Consider the following 22,911-nt stretch of genomic DNA (forward strand, 5'->3'; position numbering starts at 1 on the left):
AGCGCATCCACTGCGTAAAAACTTGCTGGATAAGTTGCCGGTTCATTCCGCCGTGGCGACCCCGGATTATTAAAGGGACTAAGCCGACAAGAAAATGAATGAATGAATGAATTAATAAAAATTAAAAGAATAAGGAAAGATTATTTATCTTTTCCTCCTCCTAAAGGAGGTGAGCTTTAAAATATTAAATGAGATTTAACCTACCAACGATTTAACATTAAAATTTAATTTAGATGTGAATAATTGTGTTTTGCAGAAAAAAAGAGAGAGTTTGGAACATGTTTTTAATCATTGTGACATGGGGTTTCCCTTTTGGTCAGAGCTACAGGCGTGGTTATGGTCCAGGAATATACATTTCCCTCCCCTCACTGTTAAGACTGTTAAGTTTGGTATCTTCCTTGAAAACAAAGACTTTCATTTTGCTGTCAATGTTCTATTATGTTTTGGAAAATTCTTTATTCACCAATGCAGATTGTTCAAATCTACTCCTAACTTCAATCAGTGGTTGAATGAGGTAAAACTTCTTTGCAAATCTGTAAAATTGGTGAATGTAAAAAAAAAAAACGCCCTTAAGCTTATGTCTTTTCTGGCCTTTTATAAGTTAATTAGATTTTCAAAGCCCCTTTATTGTTTTTATTTTATCATTATTATTGTTATTTTTTTCCCAATTTATTTAAAAACTGTTCTTTTTTATTCTTGAGATGCATATTATGTATGTAAAATTGTTAAATGACGGACTACAAATCCCATGAGCGCTTAAACAGCTTCCCGGAAATGCAGCGCGTCAGCGGAAGAATATAAATGGCTGATTAGCGAGCAGCCGATGGCTTTATTTTTATGTTCTTAGGTCTTGAGCTCTGCTACGAGTGTTGTTTTCGTATTAATTGAAGAATGGACGCGGTACAGAGACACAGATCCATGTATAAAGGCACGACTCCACCATGGAAAGAAACATACCGGAAGGTAAATGTCATGTTTACTAGTGCAGTGGTAGAGAAGCTCATGAAAACTGTCAACAATAGTGTTATTAGAGAAATATACAATTATATTTTCCCTACACAACGCAATTAATTTAAAAAGGACGCTGCGTTGCTACAGTGTATTGTATTTTTTTCATTGTATTGTTAGTTTAATGACAGTGGTCATGTTTAATTTATCTTAAACATTTTAAAAAGGGTTATTTTATACCGCAATAATAAATCGTGAATGGTTTAACAAGTCAAAACCTGTATAATAAGCTAATAAAATATCTCCTTAGGAACTTTAGGGTTAAAAAATAAATAAATAAGTAGGTTAAAATGAGTGGTTGAAGTCTTACATGTTTGATATTAATATATATTCGGTCACACTTTACAATAAGGTTCATTAGTTAATGTTAATTAATGCATTTACTAACATGAACAAACAATGAACATTACATTTACTACTGTAATTGTTCATGTTAGTTAATGAAAATACAGTAGTTCATTGTTAGTTCATGTTAACTCATGGTGCATTAACTAATGTTAACAAGCATGGACTTGTATGTCAACAATGCATTAGTAAATGTTCAGTTATGATTAATAAATGCTGTACATGTGTTGTTCAGGTTAGTAAATGCATTAACTAATGAACCTTATTGTAAAGTGTTACCATATATTCCATGTTATGTGTGTTTTGCAAACAAGAGCAGCTGTATGAATGAATGTTAAATAGTGTTATTTAACATTATAGCTACAGTATATTTTTCCCTTTTTTCATAAATCAAACAAACAGGAAAAACTAAAGGAATCATGACAGTGCTATTGTTAGTCATTTAAGGTGAATCATTGTGTTTATTTTACTTCGAGTATAAATCAAGTAATTTTCATGCAGACTAACAGTTCAAACTATTCTTTACACACAAAGGGATGTAAACTCAAATAAAATGAACTGTGAAATTTAGAAAAAGTGTTGTAAATTATATATTTTGCATTGTTGATCCATTTCTTATTTTATTTATACATCAATTAATATACTTGTTATTTCTTTTGTCACGGTCAACTTTAACCATAATAAATGCATCGTCATCTACCACTCTGCTCAATACAGGCTCCCCTCAGGGGTGCTTCTTGAGTCCACTGCTATACACTCTGATGACCCATGATTGTAGTGCAAAACTTAGCACTAATCACATTATTAAATATGCTGATGACACCACAATAGTGGGTCTCATCCAGGATAATGATGAGAGGAACAACAGGGAGGAAGTACAGCTCTTCACAGAGTGGTGCCAGGATAACAACTTAGTTCTGAATGTTGAAAAAACTAAAGAGTTGGTGATCGACTTCAGGAAGAAACGCCCCACTTATTCTCCTGTATATATTAATAACACTGCTGTGGAGACTGTACAGCAGATAAAATTCCTGGGGGTCCATGTTACTGAGAACCGGACTTGGTCTCTCCATGCCATTTGTCTTGCGAAGAAAGCGCACCAGCGACTGCACTTTCTGAGAAGGTTGAAAAGAGCACACCTCAGCCAATCAATCCTCAACTTTTTACAGAGGAGCTGTTGAGAGTGATCTTACTAATGGCATCTGTCTTTGGTAAGAGAATAGCAGTGTGTCTGACATGAACACCATTAAGAGGATCATAAAGTCAGCTGAAAGGTCTGTTGAAGTCAAAATGACATCTATCGAGGAACTTTACCAACGCCGTTGTCTGTCTAGGGCAAATAACATTTTAGGGGATCAAACCCACCCTGGTCATAGCCTGCTCTCACTCATGCCATCAGGCAGGCGTTACAGAAGCCTGAGGAGCAAATCAGTGCGGTTTCGAGAGTTTTTATCCTGTCATTATAAGACTTTTAAATAATACCATTTCTTAAGCATTGTTGATAGCTAGTGTTAAAAATAAATAAATTTGTTAAACTAGCATAAATTGTTAATATTACAACAAATGGTGAAATAGGTATTTAAGTATTAAGTTATTCTCTTCAGAGATTTTTAAAAAATTGGTTATCTGATATAATTATATTTTTATGGAATTATAAAAGCTTATTTATCATGTTAGGATTTTATAGTGTTTGTATAATGATGTTTTTTATGTTCTTGTTGGGTCTGTCGCAACGTAATTTCGTTCTGCATTACAATTCTATTGTGATGATTTGAATGTCATAAATAAAGGAAACTGAAACTGGGGTCCGTTCTTCGTACCTCGCTTAAATGATCTAAGATGATTTTGCAGATCCCGGATCTTTTAATCTTGATAACTGATCTCTCGCTAATTTGGTTCTTCAAACAAGTTCATGAATCAGATTAGAATGTCTGGATAAACTGATCTGAGATCGCTGCACGTGTTGTGATGGACAGATCTATCGATCCTCGAAATCATGATCAGCAATGCAACGATTGGCTGACGGCACAGCAGCGTGATGACATCATCTGATTAATATTCAATTATCCATGTGATCAAAATTACATCAAATTATCAGTCGACGGTTTGTTAAATATGACACGCGATAACCTTCCACATTTGTTGTGAACTGCAGGCTTTACACTCATGTGTCAAGACAAGAGTATTCATCATGTATTTCAATGGATATCAATGTATTTAGTTCTACATTTAGAAAATATTTTCTTTATTACAGTAGCCGTTTTTTTAATCGCTGTATGGAATGATTATGAATAATATAACTTTATTTATTTTATTAATAACTAACTTTATATATATATATAGTTAATTTTTTTAACTATTTTCCTAAGTGTATATAACTACTACTGTAAGAAAATATCATAGTTCGGTACTTTCTCTATTATCTTTGCTTAAACTGAGCCGATCTACTCCTGTTTATATGAATTGAACCTGCTTCCGATCAGGTTTGATCTAGCAGAACTGTTGCTATGACAACAACTCTCAGATCAGCTTTGAAGAACGAAACGATCCTGGATCGTGTCAAATCGTCAATATCCAAATCCAGCTAACTGAGTAATCCACGTATGAAGAACGGACCCCTGAACTCTGTGTCCGTCTGTCTGTGTTTATCTCTAGCGCTGTGTGGAGCGTCTAAAGAACAGTCGCTCTCGGCTGCTGGAGAAGTTCAGACAGATGACGGACTCCTCTGGAGACGGCAAGCGTTCTCTGCTGGTGCAGGAGGTGATGGAGGAGGAGTGGAGCGCTTTAAAGTCCAGCCACAGCCTGCCCTCGCTCTGGAACGGAAACCCCATCCCAGATGTGTGTATTCAGCTCTCTTCTAAATCAGTTTATTTATTTCTCAACCAGGGACAGTGTACCTTAATCAGCATTCCCCAAGAACGCTCTTCACTTAAAGTCTGGAAACAGTTTCATCATCACTTTAAACTGCAAACATTGTCAACATTCGCTCCTATCTGCAGCAACCATCTTTTCTTGCCCTCTGTTATGGAGGGGTTTAGTATTGCTGCTCGATCTGTTGCAGGACCACTTATTTGTCTCAATCAATGAGTTGTTGGAAAGGTTTAACATTTCCAAATCGAGTTTGTTCCGTTTTCCCAGAGATGGTATAACGGTCTCTGGCATCATCTGGTTATTATGGAGCCGTTTTGACAGGAGCAGTGATGTTGACGACTTGTCCAAGCATTTATATCTCAAGATTCATTTTATTTCTCTTACAAATGCTACAAACAAAACACGATCAAAAAACGGTTTCCCTGCTATTCCTGCCAGCCGATCACCCTTCACCTGTGTGCCCTTACGCAAGCAGGTGAACTGACGTGACGTGTAAGTGGAGTTAATCCATATCACTAAACCACTTGATCCGTGACGCGGAATAATACTGCATAATATTATTGATCTTAATCATGCAACAGATAAAATATAAATATCACAAATGGCTCCAACAGATGGATTGTGGCTGCGTAAAAACATGCGAGATAAGTTGGCGGTTCATTCCGCTGTGGCTACCGCAGATTAATAGCGGGACTAAGCTGAAAAGAAAATGAATGAATGAATAAATTTATTCCGTTATTTTCAATTTTGCTCAAAAATATTTTACTACATTCCCCCACAAACCAGAGAATACTCTTAGTGGCTTACAAATTCTCAGAACCGCATTGCCTCCATCTATGGCCTGCTTCGTTCTACACATGTGCCTTGACTTTTGCACTTACGCCCCATTCACACGGGTCGTCAGCGTCAACGCTTCCCATTCACTTTGAATGTGTGACGTTAGTCGTTGCCGAACTGCATTGTGGATCCGTCGGCGCCGCTTTAGAGGCGTTGCTCGCTGCAGAAGTTGGGACTAGCTCAACTTTTCAAACGCCGATGGAAGCGTCAGCCAATCAGATCGCTGTATGCAAATACACCACCTGGACAGTGGCCTATTGCTGACTGAATTTCATTGGCTGACGCTTCTATGACGATCGCTTCAGCCCCAACTTCAGACACACTTTCAGTCAAGCGTTGGCGCTGAAGCCCCTTGTGAATGAGGCGTTAGGATACTTGGGAGGGAGAGCTAGGTATGGAACTTGATGAGGAGCTATGGAATAATATCCTAGCGAAAAGCTAGCTCCGTCTGTATTTGTGCTCATTTAAACATTGTTCGGTTTAAAATTGTTCATAGAATCCATTACACCAAAGCAAAACTAAAAAAACTTTCTTTAACAGCTGATGACAGCTGTAATAGATGCTCTTTGTCCCCGCACATTTTACACCTGCCCTAAATTGACTTCCTTTTGGTCTTCTTTCTTTGACATACTATCAAGGGCTCTTAATATTCCTGTGAAATCCTGCCCAATAATAGCAATTTTTGGATTACCTTCTCCAGAGTACCCGCGGGGTCTTAAAAGCATTAGAAGAGTCTTAAATTTGATCATCTCAAATTAAAGCCTTAATAGCCTTGAATTTGGTATACAAAGTCTTTTTATTTTTGCCCTTCATAGTGTTGTAAAAAAATAAATGAATGAGTGAAAAGAAGAAGAGAGAACCCAGTCCAGGAGACTCGAAACAAGCAGAATTCCTTTATTGAGACGTGTTGGTTAATCTGCAGTCATACAGCGTCTTCAAGATGTCTAATGTGTCTGCAAGAGCCTACTAGAGGTCCGCAGTCTGCAAGTTCTTTCACAAGTCTCTCACAAGTCTGCAAATAGTCTGAAGATTTCATGTCTATATTGTGTTCTTAGGAGGAGGGGATTTGGCTAAACAAAGCATGCAAATTAAGGGTTGGAGTCAGCATGGTAAACTGCTTTTTCCGGTCTGATCTTATCATGTTCTGGAGACAAAACCGCCTGACCATTTGATTGAAAAGAGTAAACAATAGACACCCCATGCTGTGAAACTGATAATTTGCATTACTTTGGCTTAGCCTGTAATCAGAAAGACAAAAGGTTAATGTCCTTCCTAGCTGGGATGTTAATGAAATTATATAATTAAAAACCAGAGAATATAACTTTTTAGTTATACGTAGATTATTGTTCATTTGGAATTAGTTGATAGAAATTTATATTTCCACAATAGGATTAAAGTTCATACTATAACAAAATTAACTGTTACTAATGTAGGCTGATAAAAAAATGTATTTAGCGTAACGCTGAGTGCATCTCGCGCTCCACGTCATTGGAGAAAGTGTGTTGCTGTAGCTTACTATGGCGAGGAGGCGAGTGCAAGTATTTACAACGCTCCAACTATTTAAAAACGCAGAAACTGTGCCAAATTTCACCACGTGTTTTCTGGACAGTCTTTCACTGACACTTACACCAGAAGCCCCTATTTCACTGCGATTGAGAGAATGAATGTAAACTCTATTTCTCTCTCTCTCTCTCTCTCTCTTTTTCTGTCTCTCTCTCTCTCTCTCTCTCTCTCTCTCACTGTGGCCCATTTGACCTGCTGTCGTGACTTCCTCTCCTCTCGGCTGTTGCAACAATACTTCTGGATACAGTTCTGCATTCCCGCGGCTGTGTTGCGTGTGTATTAAATATAACTGACAATTTAAATAAAATGTTTTATTCAATTCAAGTAGTCACTTTTACGTAATTATCTTCTAGGGTTCAACATTTACACAGATTTTACTTCTTTTTTTTTTTTTTTTTTTTTTTCAACACGTCTGTCAGAATGGGTACGAAGTTGGCATTGAATTTAACTTGAAATGGCATTAAAAAGGTCTTTTAAAAGCCTTGAATTTCATTTGGAGGATCCTGGCGGTACCCTGTTCTAATGACGCTTTATATAATAAGTGCCATATTGATATTATTGCTTTTGCCTCATTGCTAGCCCGAAGACAAATATCGCTAAATTGGAAATCCCCATTTGCCCCTGCAAATCTCTCCTGGCTGAAAGACCCAATGTCTTTTTTTGCATTTGGAAAAAATTAAACGCTCTAATAGGAACTCTTTCAGTTTATGTAAAAAATGTGAAACCCTGTGATTTCTTTGGTCGAAACCATACCTTCTTTTTAGATTTAACCCTCCCCACTCCCGTTTTTTATTTTTTATTAATTTATTTTATTTTTATTTACTCTTTTTGTAGGGTCAATTCAGGTTGGGTTTAGGGTAATAGTTCAGTTGTTTACATGACTGGTATTTCATTTTTACAATATGTTCAAAACCAGCAGATTATACTATTCAGTTCATGTCTTGTACTTACTGTCATTTAAGTTTCTGCTTAATAAAATATTATAAGTAAAAACACTTTCCCCAAGAACATAAATGTACCCAAAGACTTGTTTTCATTAGTGGTTCCTTAGCCAGATGTTAAAGGCCATAGTACCAGAAAATACACACTTTCAAACTAAAAACAATACTCAATTGCTGATGTTGCTGAATACTACTACTTCAACACATTTCTAAACATAAGTTTTAGTAACTCTTCTCTAATAACTGATTTATTTTATCCTTGCTATGATGACAGTAAATAATATTTGACCAGATATTTTTCAAGACACTTCTATACCGCTTAAAGTGACATTTAAAGGCTTAACTAGGTTAATTAGGGTAAAGTTAGGGTGATTAGGTTTGTTCTGGAGACAATCCAAAACTAATATAGCTTAAAGGGGCTAATAATTTTGTCCCAAAAATAGTTTTTAAAAAATTCAAAACTGCTTTTATTCCAGCTGAAATAAAACAAATAAGACTTTCTCCAGAAGAAAAATTAGTATAGGAAATACTGTGAAAAATTCCTGAATCTGTTAAACATCATTTGGGAAATATCTGAAAAAGAAAAATTCCAGGAGTCCAATTTTGACTTCAGTTGTATGTAAGACATGAAGTACATCCATGACTGTTGTTGTTGAATAAAGCCTGACAGGTTTGTGCAAAACGCAGCAGTATTATATAACTCTGAAGGATTTATTCTGCAAAAACAACCCTCCTGGATGTACTTTATTCTGCTTGATACGCAGCTATTTGCCTGAAAACACAAAATTACTAGGGCTAGGGCTGCACAATATTGGAAAATTATATTTAGTGTTTTTTTTTTTGGATTAGATTTAAACTAATCTGAGATGTCCAGTATGATGGACGTACAGGAGAGCACATGAAACCAGTGTCAAGATTGGTTGAATGATGCCTTTGTGCTTGTGTTTTTACTTTTCAGGTTTACACACAACAACAAGAGTTTGACGAACTTTCAGCATTTGAGGAAATTCAGCAGGAGCTCATAGCACAAGGTTGGCTTTATCTTTTTCTTTTCTTTCTTTTTTTTTTTAATTTATTTTTTATTTTTTATTTTTTTTACATGATGGTTATGATGGTTAAAAGGTGTGCAGATTGTGTGTAATAGGAGACCTATTTTGACAAGATGTAAAATAAGGCTGATGTCCCTAGTGTGTGTAGAGTTTCAGCTCAAAATACCACACAAATAATGTAACTCTCTGATACGGCCCCTTAGGCTTTGATCCTAATTGTGCTGTATTGGTGACTGTCTCTTTAAATTCAAATGAGATTGTGCTCTTTTCAAAACAGGGCGGAGCTACACATGCCTTTGTGTCAGCATATTGGCAGGTTCAAAAACAAGACTAACATTCTATGCTAATGAAGGAGAGATGGGCACCAGTGGGCAGGGCTTTCCCGCTCTGATGACATCATACAAATCTAGAATGTCAATCAAAGTGTTTCTGCAGACTGTTTTCATCAAGTCTGATCATAAATAATAGAGTTAATTCATTTTTATCATTAGATGCTGGATATATTCACACACTGCTGACACACAACTGTGTTTAAACCCCTTATTAAAGTGATTTTTGCATAATAGGTCCCCTTTAATACTCATTTTTGTGTCTCCATCAGAGCTCGCAATTCTAGAGGAATATAATAACAGCATGCGGTATGAAGAGCAGTATTTAGATTCAGTGTTGGAGGGAATGGATCTAGGTGGACAGATCATCTGCCCTGTATGTCATGCGTAAGTCTTATTATCAGCAAATCCAACGTTTTCTACAGCATCTAGAGTTGAAGACCATTTTTATTTTTGTAATATTTCCCAAGTGATGTTTAACATGGCAAGGACCTGTTTCTTAGTTTTTCCTATTGTATTTTTCTTCTGGAGAAAGTCTGTTCATTTAGTTTGGCTGGAATTAGGGCTGGGTTAATAAAGATGTTATATCGAATCACGATTAAAAATGTATGTCAATAACAATAAGCTCTGGCTCTTAGACCAATAAACGGATTTCATGCTAATGCCATTTTTAAAAGCAAAGTCGAGGCTGCGGTGGGAAGAAACCCGGACGTATCGTTGGGAGTTACATAGGAATGTTGTGTACTTGGCTGAATATCTTATCAGCGAAGATAAAGTGACAAATGTATTATTCCACCGTCCTACGAGTGACCTGAAGGTCCGTTCTGAATGCATGGTGAATGTAAAAAGGGATATCAGAGCTCATTTTCAGCTAAGTTAAGGGAAATGGCACTAGCCGGCAGCTAGCTCTCTGCAACTCTCACATGGTCGCCCACTGAAGCTAAGCTAATGTCAGTACCTGGATGGGAGACCACATGGGAAAGCTAGGTTGCTGCCGGAAGTAGTGTTACTGAGACCAGCAGGGGGCGCCCAACCTGTGGTCTGTGTGGGTCCTAATGCCCCAGTATAGTGACGGGGATGTTATACTGCTCAGTGAGCGCCGTCTTTCGGATGAGACGTTAAACCGAGGTCCCGACTCTCTGTGGTCGTTAAAAATCCCAGGATGTCCTTCGAAAAAGAGTAGGGGTTTAACCCCGGCATCCTGGCCAAATCTGCCCACTGGCCTCTATCCGTCATGGCCTCCTAACCATCCTAGTATTCAATTGGCTGCATCACTCCGTCTCCTCTCTACCAATCAGCTGGTGTGTGGTGTGTGGTCTGGCGCAAAATGGCTACCGTTGCGTCATCCAGGTGGATGCTGCACACTGGTGGTGGATAAGGAGATCCCACCATTGTGTAAAGCGCTTTGAGTGCCCAGAAAAGCGCTATATAAATGTAAGGAATTATTATTATTATTAGTTAGCAACGTTTTCTTTCCCCAAAACACGGTTTAGATGCCGTTTATCAAACTCGTGTCAATGAACTGATTCTTTCACTATATTAGACTCGTCATGATACTGAATTAAAAGAAAAACCGTCAATTTCCCGCTAACATTTAAGGCACTGTTGATGGCGTTCTTAAAACAGTACTAATTTGCCATTGTGTTCACGTGCTCAACAGAAATGCTTGTGATTGGCCGAGAAGGTCATCAGTTCACCCTCTGCTGTTTACTGTTCTCTGTGTGTCTGTGTTTGCACTGGGTGAAGAGCGGTAAACTGAGTGCAAACACAGATAGACGGAGACTGGAGTGCGAAGCAGCCGTGAAGATCAGTCGAGTCATCCTCGCTCAGCGGCGCTTCAATGTTAGCCGGGTTTAAAACTTCAGTACCAGGACAAAAGTATTACAGACAACACGAGGGTGTGCTACAGAGGACTGCAGTGTTTTATTGCTCACTGGGTTACATAGGCTGAAGCAGGAAAGCGTCCTCACAGTGTTTAACTAGTGCCATGAACTGAAGCCTAGGAGGACACTTGAGCATATTACTCTGAAAGAGATTGTGATGTTGTTTGATGCCTAATTTGCTTTTAATTGTTTAAATTAAACTGAACTGAATGATATTAAAGTGATGTTTACACCATTTCTGCATTTTGAAATCTCGGCAACAGCCGGAGGTTTTTAGTCCACAGCATGTTGCTGCAATGTTTACAGTGCAGGTCCTATACTTCCGGGCTTCTTCCCACCGTAGCTTCGCTTTGGTTCTTTAAAATGGCGGCCGCATGAAATAAGCATATACACAGTTAAAAAAAAGAAAAAGAAATGTGCCACAATGGAAATCTAGAAGTGTGTTGATATTGGAGATTTTTTTGGCTACCAAAAATGTATCTGGCTAAAATGATATGTCGTTTAACGGACCCTCTAATTTTTGTGGCTTTGGTCATTGTTGCGGTACTCTTTTAAATCCTGAAGCATCAACAACTTGTATTAAAATATATATCGTTATTGTTTAATATGAAAAATAATTTTTGAGATTGCATTTTCACCATATCGCCCAGCCCTAGCTGGAATAAAAGTAAATGCATGTAAAAACTGCTAAGGACAGTATTAATAGCCCTCTTAAGCAATATTGTGTTTTAGATTGTTTAATTTTTTCGGGGTTTTCACCTTTAATTGATAGGACAGTAGAGAGTATTAACAGGAAAGTGAAGAGCAGAGAGAGGGGAAGGATCGGCATAGGACCATGATGCGGTAATCAAACTCTGGTCGCCGTGAGCACCTGAGGGCATGTGTCCAAGCACTTACTGCTACACCAGTGGCACCAACTGTTTTAGATTGTTTACAGAACAAACCACAATGACTTCCCTAATTGCCCTAACTTTACCCTAATTAACCTAGTTAAGCCTTTAAGGGTGCTTTCACACCTAAAATTCATGCAGTTGTTCTGAAACAGGGATTGAAATGGTTACATTGTTGCTCTTTGCTCTTGATGCAGTTCACTTTCACACGGCAAAGTTTCTAAACAGACCAAGAACAGCTAAAACAAGTCACGTGTGAGTAAAGCTTAGCTGTGAGGGGCAGGTGGTGGTTTGGCGGTGTTTTACAAGGTGCGTGCAACGTGTCTGAAAAGCAAGGAGGGATGCGGTGGGGAGGGGTGAGAAGGGAGCTTGATATATTTGAGGACCGGGATGGAGAGGCGCGACTCCCGGAACTATCAGGAGACTTGGGATGTCTGTTGAATGACCTCCCGCCCTACTTATAATTCTCTCCTCATATAGCCGTATGCCTATTACATATCCATAAAACACTATGATATAGCCGGGCTTGGATCGTATCGCTTTCTCACTACAATCAATCCGCTCCAGAGTTCGTTTGGCGGCAGCAGCGCACTCCGTTGGTTTGCAGTTAATTCAAACGGATCTATACCCTGCATGTAAGTCAGTTTATCAAAATGACGATCCCTGGCATTTTTGTTTAGTTTATTGCAGTACTGCGTGCTCTCGATTTTCTTGTACTTCTCCAGCTTGACCTTTTTATGGCATGCATCTCTCTTGCGTTATGTGTCTCTCTCAAGTTGTCACGCAAAGCGATACCACAAAAATGGCGCCGGTGTGACGTCACACACAACAAACGCACGTGACTGACAAAGATCGATCGAACCGAGACCACCTCATTCAAGCGATCTCAGAGCGATTGTTTTGGCGCGGATCCGAGCGCGATTGGTGGATTCACATATGCCAAATGAACCGCTCTAACTGGGCAAACGGGACAGGTTCCGAAACAAAAGCGTAGGTGTGAAAGCACCCTTAATCACTTTAAGCTGAATACTAGTGTCTTGAAAAGTAAATAGTATGTACTGCCATCATGGGAAAGAAATCAGTTATTAGAAATGAGTTTATAAATGTTGAAAAACAGCACTTGGGAAAATTTTAAATACAATAAATTAATAATTAATAAAATGTGATCATTAAACAGCTCATAATTTAGTTTTATGCTGTATGTGTAATGTTTTCATTGTTTTTTTTTTTTTTCTTTCTGCAGGAATAACCTGACAGTCAACAGTCATTTCACAATGTGTTCATGTGGCCTTTATGTCAACACTATTGTAAGTATACTCTATGTAAGAATCAGCTCTTTGGTTTAAATCATGTTTAAACTTTGGGGATTCGAATCAAAGATTCGAACATGATTCACATAGAATTATTTAAAGCTTACACTTAACTTTAGTATTTGTCCAGCAAATAGAACGTTTAGTGTAAAGCAATCCTGTATTATATTATTACGTGGCCAACAATAACAATATAAAAACAGTATCTAATTATTTAATGAGCAAGGTAGCAGTATCTGAAGCTGAGGCATTAACTTATAAAGCACACAACACACCAACACGGATCTTAAAACGAAACAAAAGTTTATTGCTACTCTATAACACAAAGTACTAATCTACGTAAAACAAACAAATGCACATACATACACACACGCACAAGCAGTTTGAGGAGAGTTATGACTGAGTGGATTTAACTTCTAGCCTTTGCTAAGTTCTTAGCATTGCAACCTGAGAGAAACCATAAAAACAGAGAATTTTGCTATTCTTTACTACTTAAACATAATTCACACCAGATTCAGTAATGGGTAGAAACCTTGTTTGTGCTACTTGCGTTCTGATGGAATTTGGTTTCCTCGACTGGTCCAAAGGGAAATCCCGGCGAAGCTGATTGGTCAGCGTAGCAACTTCAGTGACGTGAGGGAATTCCCTTGTCGGTGAAGAGGGGTTTCCTTAGTCGGTTGCTAGGGATACGGATGTTGGACAAGGCGGCGTTCGAAGTCCTTCCTGGGTTCCTGTAGTTATGATGAGTTTCGGAGTTTGGATGTGTTGACCCGATGGCTTGTTGTTGAAGCGGTTGCACAAGCAGATCGGGGGTCGAGCCGGCAGCAAGTGAAGGTCGCGGTCTGCTCCGTGATGTAACGAGGCTTCCGGCGAGGCGATGTAACGGCCACAGCACGAGAAGAGCGACGTCCGGGCAGCGACGGCGGTGACGACTGGCAAAGATGACCGGCAAAAGACGACGATGAAATTCCTTTGTTCAAAGTTTTATAGGCTTTGGTAGAGGCTGGGTCTACACAATACTTGTCCAATCAGATAAGGTGCGGGGTGGAGTCACACCCCAATTCTGCCCTCTAGGAGGCCGGGTTGACAAATTGTGTCGGTGCTGCTTTGATAGCATAGTTGTTAAAATAAAGTCTCATAACATGGACACCTTTCATAATATGGTTTCTTCATATAAACCAATGCATTTGAAACGTTCCTAGCTTTCAATCAATACCAAACATGAAATATCACACAAACATTCTGTAGATTTCATTTGTCACTGAGGGCTATTACTCAATAACTATCCATAACAGTTTTGTTAAACACATGGAACATGTACACACAAAAACCTACAGAAACATAAAGCAAACGTACATTACTCAAATAAACTGTTTTACTTAAATGTCCATTAAACTTTGGAAGTGTTTCTGATCGCTTCTGTGTCTGCCTGAGAATGTGTATTCCTTGCAGACGCCAAAGGGCACGCGAACCAAAAGGTACTTCTCAAAAACCGGTTTGGTGGGTTTTTGATTGTAGAGCCTCTTATTGTTTTAAGGTGTAAAGTTAATTAACACGCAACTGTGATGTTGACTGGCTAGTTATTCTGTGGATTGCCTTTTGCTGGGTGCCTGTGGATTGCTTTGAAAATGAAATCAAAGCTCAGACATATAGGCACCAACCAATCTTTTAAGGATAACATGGTCTGTGGCTTGTTCGGTTCTGGAACGATCCGTTGACTCACTACATCTACAACAATGGTTCTCAAAGTGGGGGTCGGGACCCCCCGAGGGGTCGCGGGGCAATGAAGGGGGGTCGCCTGGTGATTTCCAAAAATCTTTTTATTTTTATTAAACCATAAGAATTAACATATTTTATCCATAAGTATACTGAAAATAAAAATAGTAGTTTATTGTTACTATATAGTTACTATAGTAGCTTATAGTTACTAGTTCTATTGGATTGCGACCCCTGGGGTAATTACAGTATATTAAAGGCAGCAATAGCGTCAGATGCATTTTGATTTTATAACATCAGGTTATACTTTCTAGCACATTTAAAGCACTGACACAAATTTAATTGGTGTGTCTGCGTCATTGCATGCAAGGTTTCTGTATTTATAACCACCTCAGAGGATATTGGGGGTCGCAAGTCACTGGCATTGTTATTTTGGGGGTCGCGGGCTGAAAAGTTTGGGAACCCCTGCTCTACAATAGGGGTCACCAATCTAGTTTCTGGAGGGCAGGTGTCCCTGCAGGGTTTAGCTCCAACTTGCCTCAACACACCTGCCTGGATGTTTCAAGGGCTGCATCTGAAATCACATACTTCCATACTATATTGTACGCTAAAATCAGTGTGCAGGCCAAGTAGTATGTCTGAATTCATAGAGTTTGAAAATTAGTATGCGAAAAGTCCCCGGATGACCTACTACTTCTGGGGTCCGTTCTTCGTACGTGGATTACTCAGTTAGCTGGATTTGGATATTGACGATTTGACACGATCCAGGATCGTTTCGTTCTTCAAAGCTGATCCGAGAGTTGTTGTCATAGCAACAGTTCTGCTAGATCAAACCTGATCGGGAGCAGGTTCAATTAATATAAACAGGATTAGATCGGCTTGTTCAAGCAAAGATAATACAGAAAGTATGTTCTGAATTCTGATATTTTCTTACAGTAGTAGTTATATACACTTGAGGAAATGGTACATATTTTTAACTATATATATATATATATATAAGTTATAGTCATTAATAAAATAAATAAAGTTATACATATTAATAAAACTTATGCAATCTGCACCCTCGAAATGAAAGTACAAAGACTGCCACCTGGTGGTGCGAAGAGAAAACCTATTGATATGAACTTTTTAGATCGCTTTAGTACAAATTGTGTATAATAGAAATGCACAATATGTGATTTTTTTTAAAGCAATAATACATTTATGCAGTCATAAACATGTTTTGACAGTTAATATGCCATGGATTTGATGCTTCACAAAAGTTGCAGACGCCTTTACCAATATGAAAATGCTTTTGTAAACAACCAGTTATTCTTTACACCGATTAAAAAAACAACTACTATAATAAAGAAAATCTTTTCTAAATGTAGAACTAAATACATTGATTTGCATTGAAATACATGATGAAGTGTAAAGCCTGCAGCTCACAACAAATGTGGAAGGTTATTGCGTGTCATATTTAACAAGTCGTTTACTGCTAATTTGATGCAATTTTGCTCACATGGATAATTGAATATTAATCAGATGATGTCATTACGCTGCTGTGCCGTCAGCCAATCGTTGCATTGCTGATCATGATTTCGAGGATCGATAGATCTGTCCTTCACAACACACGCAGCGATCTCAGATCAGTTCATCCAGACATTCTAATCTGATTCGCGAACTTGTTTGAAAAACCAAATTAGCCAGAGATCAGTTATCAAGATTAAAAGATCCAGGATCTGCCAAATCATCTTAGATCATTTAAGCGAGGTACGAAGAACGGACCCCTGGTGAGATTCTGGAGTGTGTATCCCATGCACGCTGCACTATCCCATATTGCCCTGCGAGAGAATTCATGAATGGAAGTGAAGCGACACAACTGATGCAGGTACATCACGTGACCATTACAAAATGGCGGATGTAGTATGTCCGAATTCCAGTCATACTTTTTACATTCATACTGTATAGAACACACTTTTTTTAATAGCAGAGTAGTACATTTAAAGTCAAATGCAGTACTTACTGAGTAGTAGGCGGTTTCGGACGCAGCCAAGTATACCTAGTAAGACCTTGATTAGCTTGTTCAGGTGTGTTTGATTAGGGTGGGAGCGAAAATCTGCAGAACACCGGCCCTCCAGGAACAAGTGTGGTGACTCCTGCTCAAGATGTGGTAAAAAAAGTAAAATTAGTGAATAAAATACCAGCTGTAAAACATTATTATTTAATCTTTTTTTCAGTAATATTAGTTAAAAAAATTTAACATTGAATTAATCTGAGGTTGGCACGGTGACTCAGTGGTTAGCACTGTCACCTCACAGCATGAAGGTTGCTGCTTCGAGTCCTGGCTAGGTCAGGTGGCATTTCTGTGTGGAGTTTACATGTTCTCCCTGTGTTAGTGTGGGTTTCCCACACAGTCCAAAAACAAATGCAGGAATAGTTGGCGGTTCATTCCGCTGTGGCGATCACACTCGGCAGAACTCTTGAGTATAATTTGAGTACTATTTAGATCATGGGTGTCAAGTCCAGTTCCTGGAGGGCCGCAGCTCTGCACGGTTTAGTTTCAACATTAATTATTTACACCTGATCAAACTAATTAGGTCATTCAAGCTTGTTTGAGACCTACAGGTAAAGCTATGGTTACACTAGAGTTTGTGTGTGCGAAATTCTGTCGTGCGGCGCTGCAAAAAGGGGCGGGATTAAACAAGATTATTAGACATTAAAAAAGCGAGCGATGGCTCCATGCTTTAAATTTCTCTCCAGAGAGGTCATGCTTTGATCCTCGGTTGGTTTCATGCAGTCAAGTGATGCGATTTCGCAGGTCAGAGTTCACCAACCTTGACCTTTGCACCACAGCAACCAGCGAAACTTGACGCATGACCCTGCGTTTCCGGTCTGACGCATTCGCATGCGTGTGAATGGAAGTCTATGGGAGGAAAATGCCAGTGTGTCCGCAGCTTAATGCCGAGTTCAGACTGCAGGATTTTCAAACTAGTCGTGTCACAGATGTTTTCACACTGCATGACTATCTGGGCTAGCGTTTTGTCGCTGCTTTGTTTACACTGCAAGATGGATCGGCGACAGGGACTTTCACATTGCATGACTTTACTATAGTAAGAATCGCCGACAACTTCGTCCAAACTACGTCTCACTGCCAAAAACACGTCGGATATCTTTTGTTATTAACTACCTAATGAGAAAGAAGCCTTTAATGGGGTAGAACATGTACATATTTGCTCACCTGGGTTTGAAGGGAATTAGCCATTTCTCCTCAACCTTGATAATAAACTAATTACTTTATGTATGAAACGTCAAACAGACACTGTTGCTCCTGAGTCCTGTCAAACCTCCACTAGTTTTTCCTCCATTTCGTTGGTCCAAATAAACGGAAAATGAGCGCTTTTAACTTCTCCCCCAGCCTCCCGCTAGCCTGCAGCAGGTGTACACACACGCACACACAAGTGAATGCTGCTCTCTCATTGGCTGTAGGCGATCGCTGATGTTATTTTCAGTCAAAACTTAATTCACACGGCATGATTTGAATCGCCGACAGCTCCAGATATTCAGCACGCCAAATATCTCACAGGCATCGGCGACTTGTCGGCGATTCTCTCAGATCGCGTCTTTGATCGTTCATACTGTGTGATTGTCACTCACGTGCACGAGCAGCGATTTTCCTGTGATTTCAGGCATTTGTTGGCGATTTCTCAAAACCTGTCAGCGAGCCAAAATCGGGGCTAAAATCACGCAGTCTGAACTAGGCGTAAGTGTGTTGGAGCAGGGTTGGAACTAAACTGTGCAGAGCTGCCGCCCTCCATGAACTAGAATTGACACCTGTAATTCAGATTTCTTTCTACTTAATAATTTCAAAATAAATTCAGTGCGTTACTTGACATTTCTTTGTAATTATTTGTAAAACTAATTTACTAGTAATTTGAGAAAGTATTAACACCAATAATCCTACACAGTTGTTTTCAGCATGCTTGCATATTTCTCATTAATATGAATATTTAGTACAGTAAGTTTAATTTGATTGGTCTTCATGAAGTGCAATTTATTCTACTTTTAATGAACTATCTAGTAATCAGCGTGTGTTACAGTGAAATCAATAAGTGGGGTAAAAAAAATATTAAAGCTTTAATTTTATTATTATTATTATTTGAATTGAATTAGATTAGTCTGGATGAAGCGCAATATAGTGAATATTATTATTAACTATTTATTAACCAGAGTGTGTTACTGTTAAAGCAATCGACTGTGAAACAAACAGTATGAACAAGCTTCGATTTCATTCGTATTATTTTAATGTAATTAGATTAGTCTGGATTAAGTACAATAAAGTGAATGGTTTTGTTTATTTAAACTGTTATTAATCCAAGTTTGTTACTGCTAGTGCAATAGACCAGGGGCCTGTTTCAGTAAGGAGGTTCAAACAACTCGGAGTTTAAACTTGAACTCTGAGTTGATTTACCGAGAGATTAAAAACTCAGAGTTTTGGGTTTCAGAACAGCTGATCTGAGTTAGATCAATCAACTTTGAGTAGACCAACTCAGAGTTAAGCGCGCACACCGTGACTATAAAAAAGCATTATCAATGGAGCGCAGATTTTACGAGTGACCATGGCAACATCTTAAAAAGAGAGATCAGCATTTCTTTCTCCGGCTGAACTTGATCTGCTCATGCAAAGTTATAGCAAATATAAGTGTATATATTTAAAGAGAAGCAACCATCAGTGAAACAGACACAGTTAGCCTGGGAAAACAGCTGCTCAAGTTAATGCGTAATGTTTTATTTAAATTATTTAAACATTTAAGTATAATAAAAAAAGTAATGTAATGTGTGACGTTTATACTTTTTTCTAAACTTTTATACATGTTTATCAGTTTTAGTAGATTTAACAGTGCACTTGTGTGTCTGCCTTTTTATTGATCAAGTGATAGAGGTTGATATAACTTTAAGAACGTAAGCAGTGCTAAAAATAATTTTTAGACAGAATAAAAATCCCATTAATCTAGTAACAGTGCATGTCGAAGGTTAAGCTAAATATTTATGGAAAAAAGGACAAGCCTTGTACGTGACTTTGTTCTGTGTGTGACAAAAATGTAGGCAATAGCTATGTTTCCATCAAAATACAGGCTTACATAAATTTGTGCAAAACTGGAATAACGCCTAAAAGATGCGAATAAAGCAGCGTTTTTATCGAGTCAAAGAGAACACAATCGTCACTTCCTGATTAACTTGCGCCAAATATCAACAGTAAAAACAGAATTTACTGCGGTAGAACAAGCTGCGTTAATGATTTTTTATTTAATACTTGCGCCTCAGAAGACACAATGAACACGTGGGGGCGTTTGAAGCCAGACGCGGAGATCTTGACACGCTTCAGACGCTCGGATGTAGCTAATTAATAATATACACTAATACTGAAACAGTCAAGGCATTTTAGAATGACTAAAACAACATTTAAGATGTTCTGCAGTGTGCTCAGTCTGCTGGTTTGTCTATTCACACACATTTTCATCATCATCTCTAACAAACTTTTTTTAATGTACATACTGTAATTTGTTAAGTGCACTTCGTAGTTTATGCGCATCTTATCAAATAAAAGTTTAACCTACTCAGTTATGCACATGCTTTATTATGCATATTTTCAAAAGTTATGTGAATCATGACGTTTCCATCAATCGTTTTTATGGGCATCTCCAAAATGAGCTCTAAAATAGGTGTGTGGAAATGTAAAGCTCAGGAAGAAATACGCTTCATCTTTAAAAAAGGGGAGGAGACCGACAGAAACTCTAAGAGTTTAGAGAATAAAACCTGCTCCGGACCAGGTTAGATTCACAGAGTAAGTTACTACAGTAACTGACTCTGATTTAAAGTTACATTTCTTTCAGAAACAGGCTTGATTTAACCTGCTTTCTCCAGTTTAACAAACCTGCCATTTTGAAACCGAAAACCCAGAGTTTCTCTCATTTCAGGGTTAAAATACTCTGAGTTTTCACTTAACCTCCTTTCTGAAACAGGCCCCTGGATTAGTACACGGTAACCCTGACCCGTCACACTAAATCTCTTTATTTGAATTGTCTCCACAGGGTGGAAACGTCACATCGGAGGTTTTACAGAATCTTCTAGAACGACGAGTGAATGAGCACATGGAGGACTGTCTTCACAACCCCAGCTTCTCCATGGCCTTTAACACTGACCAATCAACAAACCTCATGATCAGCTGCAAGGTTTGTATAGGATTCATTGAATAGCAACTCTAAACTCTTTCAGTCAGCTTATCGGCATGCTTTCATGCACTCTGGGCTGATTTTGAGGCTTAATTTGGCTACAGCTTTCTTTGTGTTTCGGTAAAAGAGAGTGATTTTTAGTGACAAATCTTATTTTGACACACATTTTGAGAGAATGCTTTGATGCACGCTGTTCAAATTTACTATACTCTGTTGTTATGTTAGAGATGAACATCCACTGAATCAAACTGCAGTAAAACTGCATCAGATTGTTTTGCATAGATCTGTTAATCAACCTCAGTCCTGTTCAAAACTACTTTAATTTAGAAAATATACAGGATTTTAACACTTTAATTCCCAAAATCATCAATTGTTTTTGGGAAAATCCTTTGAAAATGTAAAATAAATCAACAATACACTCAAATGCACTCCCCTTTGGTTATGTTGGTGGCTGTTTTTGCCCCATTGACTTCCACATATTTTGATTGCAAAGCCATGACAGCATATAATCATGCTTTCTTGATTGTTGCTGGTTTGTCCTGTTGGGAAGAGGTCAAATGTGTCATTTTTACTGTTGATCATCAGTTGCAATGCAAAGAAAGCTTACTTTCTGGCTTTTATATGGAGTGTAGTGTGTTAGACACCTTTGCACACTTACCTTGACCTGTCTGAGAAACTCAAAAGCAGCAGCTCAGCTCTCAGAGCTTGGTAAACACCGTGTGTGTATTTCTGCACTCACACTATGATCTGCTGTTTTACTCCACTGAACTCCATGTAAAAGAGTTTTTCGCAGAGGCCTATCTGAAGGGTTAATGCTGCAGACTGATGATCAATAATAATGACACATTTGACCTCTTCCCACTAGGGAAAACTACCAACATTATTCATTCATTCATTCATTTTTTTTGTAGGCTTAGTCCCTTTATTAATCCGGGGTCGCCACAGCGGAATGAACCACCCCAACAGTCATGGCTTTGCAATCAAAAAGAGTGATTATAATGGAAGTCAATGGGGCAAAAACAGCCACCAACACAACCAAAGGGTAGTCAATTTGAACAGTACACAAAGGTTAATGTTCTTTATATGTGTGTGTGTGTGTGTGTGTGTGTTTGTTGCAGGTGTGTGATTATCTGTCTGTGGTCCTGTGAGCGGTTCATCCACACTGGAGAGTCTGATGGGTGGCTTTTAAATGTTCTGAATATATATTTATGTGAAATAAAGTATTATTTTTAAACCTATTTGATTCACTGTTTTATTTAGAAGCTGACAATCTCACAGTGCTCAGAAGCGGGTTCATGTTTCAGTCTTAAAGGCACAGTTCGCCCAAAAAATCCAAATGTCATTTCACCCACAGAAGATATTCATTCACTCATTTTCTTATCGGCTTAGTCCTTTTATTAATCCGGGGTCACCACAGCTGAATGAACTGCTAACTTATCCAGCAAGTTTTTACGCAGCGGATGCCCTTCCAGCCGCAACCCATCTCTGGGAAACATCCACACACACATTCACACACACTATGGACAATTTAGCCTACCCAATTCACCTGTACTGCATGTGTTTGGACTGTGGGGGAAACCAGAGGAAACGTGCATACGCAGGGAGAACATGCAAACTCCACACAGAAACGCCAACTGAGCCGAGGCTTGAACCTGCGACCCAGCGACCTTCTTGCTGTGAGGCGACAGCACTACCTACTGCGCCACTGCCTCACCCCCACTAAAGATATTTCAAAGGAAATGCTAACAATGAGTTTGAATGCCATTCTACATCACATTTGTTGCAGCAGCAGATAGTTCACCTCAGATCTGGAAAATAAAATAAACCATCTGAAATTGAGCTTTAGATCTGTGACAACACATATCGGTGATTCAGTATCGTTTAATATGTATTCTTTAGATTATAAACCTTATCACTCGCTGTGTGAGTGCACTATCCTGTGCTTCTGAATGTCTGT

General features: G+C 38.6%; 1 protein-coding gene and 1 long non-coding RNA gene across 6 annotated transcripts in view; both read left to right on the forward strand.

Moving 5' to 3' along the window:
- The window catches only part of LOC147843792 (uncharacterized), a 1,319,745-nt gene that overhangs the window by 1,005,943 nt on the left and 290,891 nt on the right, over positions 1-22,911 (forward strand). The gene's annotated exons all lie outside the window — the stretch shown is intronic.
- On the forward strand, positions 824-22,192 carry rpain (RPA interacting protein). Of its 5 annotated transcripts, none has more exon segments than NM_001045388.1 (7): positions 824-963; positions 4,009-4,191; positions 8,524-8,596; positions 9,216-9,330; positions 12,960-13,023; positions 20,814-20,954; positions 22,073-22,192. In NM_001045388.1, coding segments are annotated over 7 exon segments (678 nt in total). In that variant the 5' UTR covers positions 824-891; the 3' UTR covers positions 22,103-22,192.

The sequence above is a fragment of the Danio rerio genome, chromosome 5 (genome assembly GCF_052040795.2).
Source record: "Danio rerio strain M-AB ecotype USA chromosome 5, GRCz13ab, whole genome shotgun sequence".
NCBI lineage: Eukaryota > Metazoa > Chordata > Actinopteri > Cypriniformes > Danionidae > Danio > Danio rerio.

Excerpts from the sequence above, each read along its gene's own strand:
- rpain (XM_087252828.1), top strand. The coding sequence starts at position 892 with ATGGACGCGGTACAGAGACACAGATCCATGTATAAAGGCACGACTCCA. Across the intron at positions 9,331-12,959 it reads ATCTGCCCTGTATGTCATGC|GAATAACCTGACAGTCAACA; the intron begins GTAAGTCTTATT and ends TTCTTTCTGCAG. Across the intron at positions 20,955-22,072 it reads ACCTCATGATCAGCTGCAAG|GTGTGTGATTATCTGTCTGT; the intron begins GTTTGTATAGGA and ends TGTTTGTTGCAG.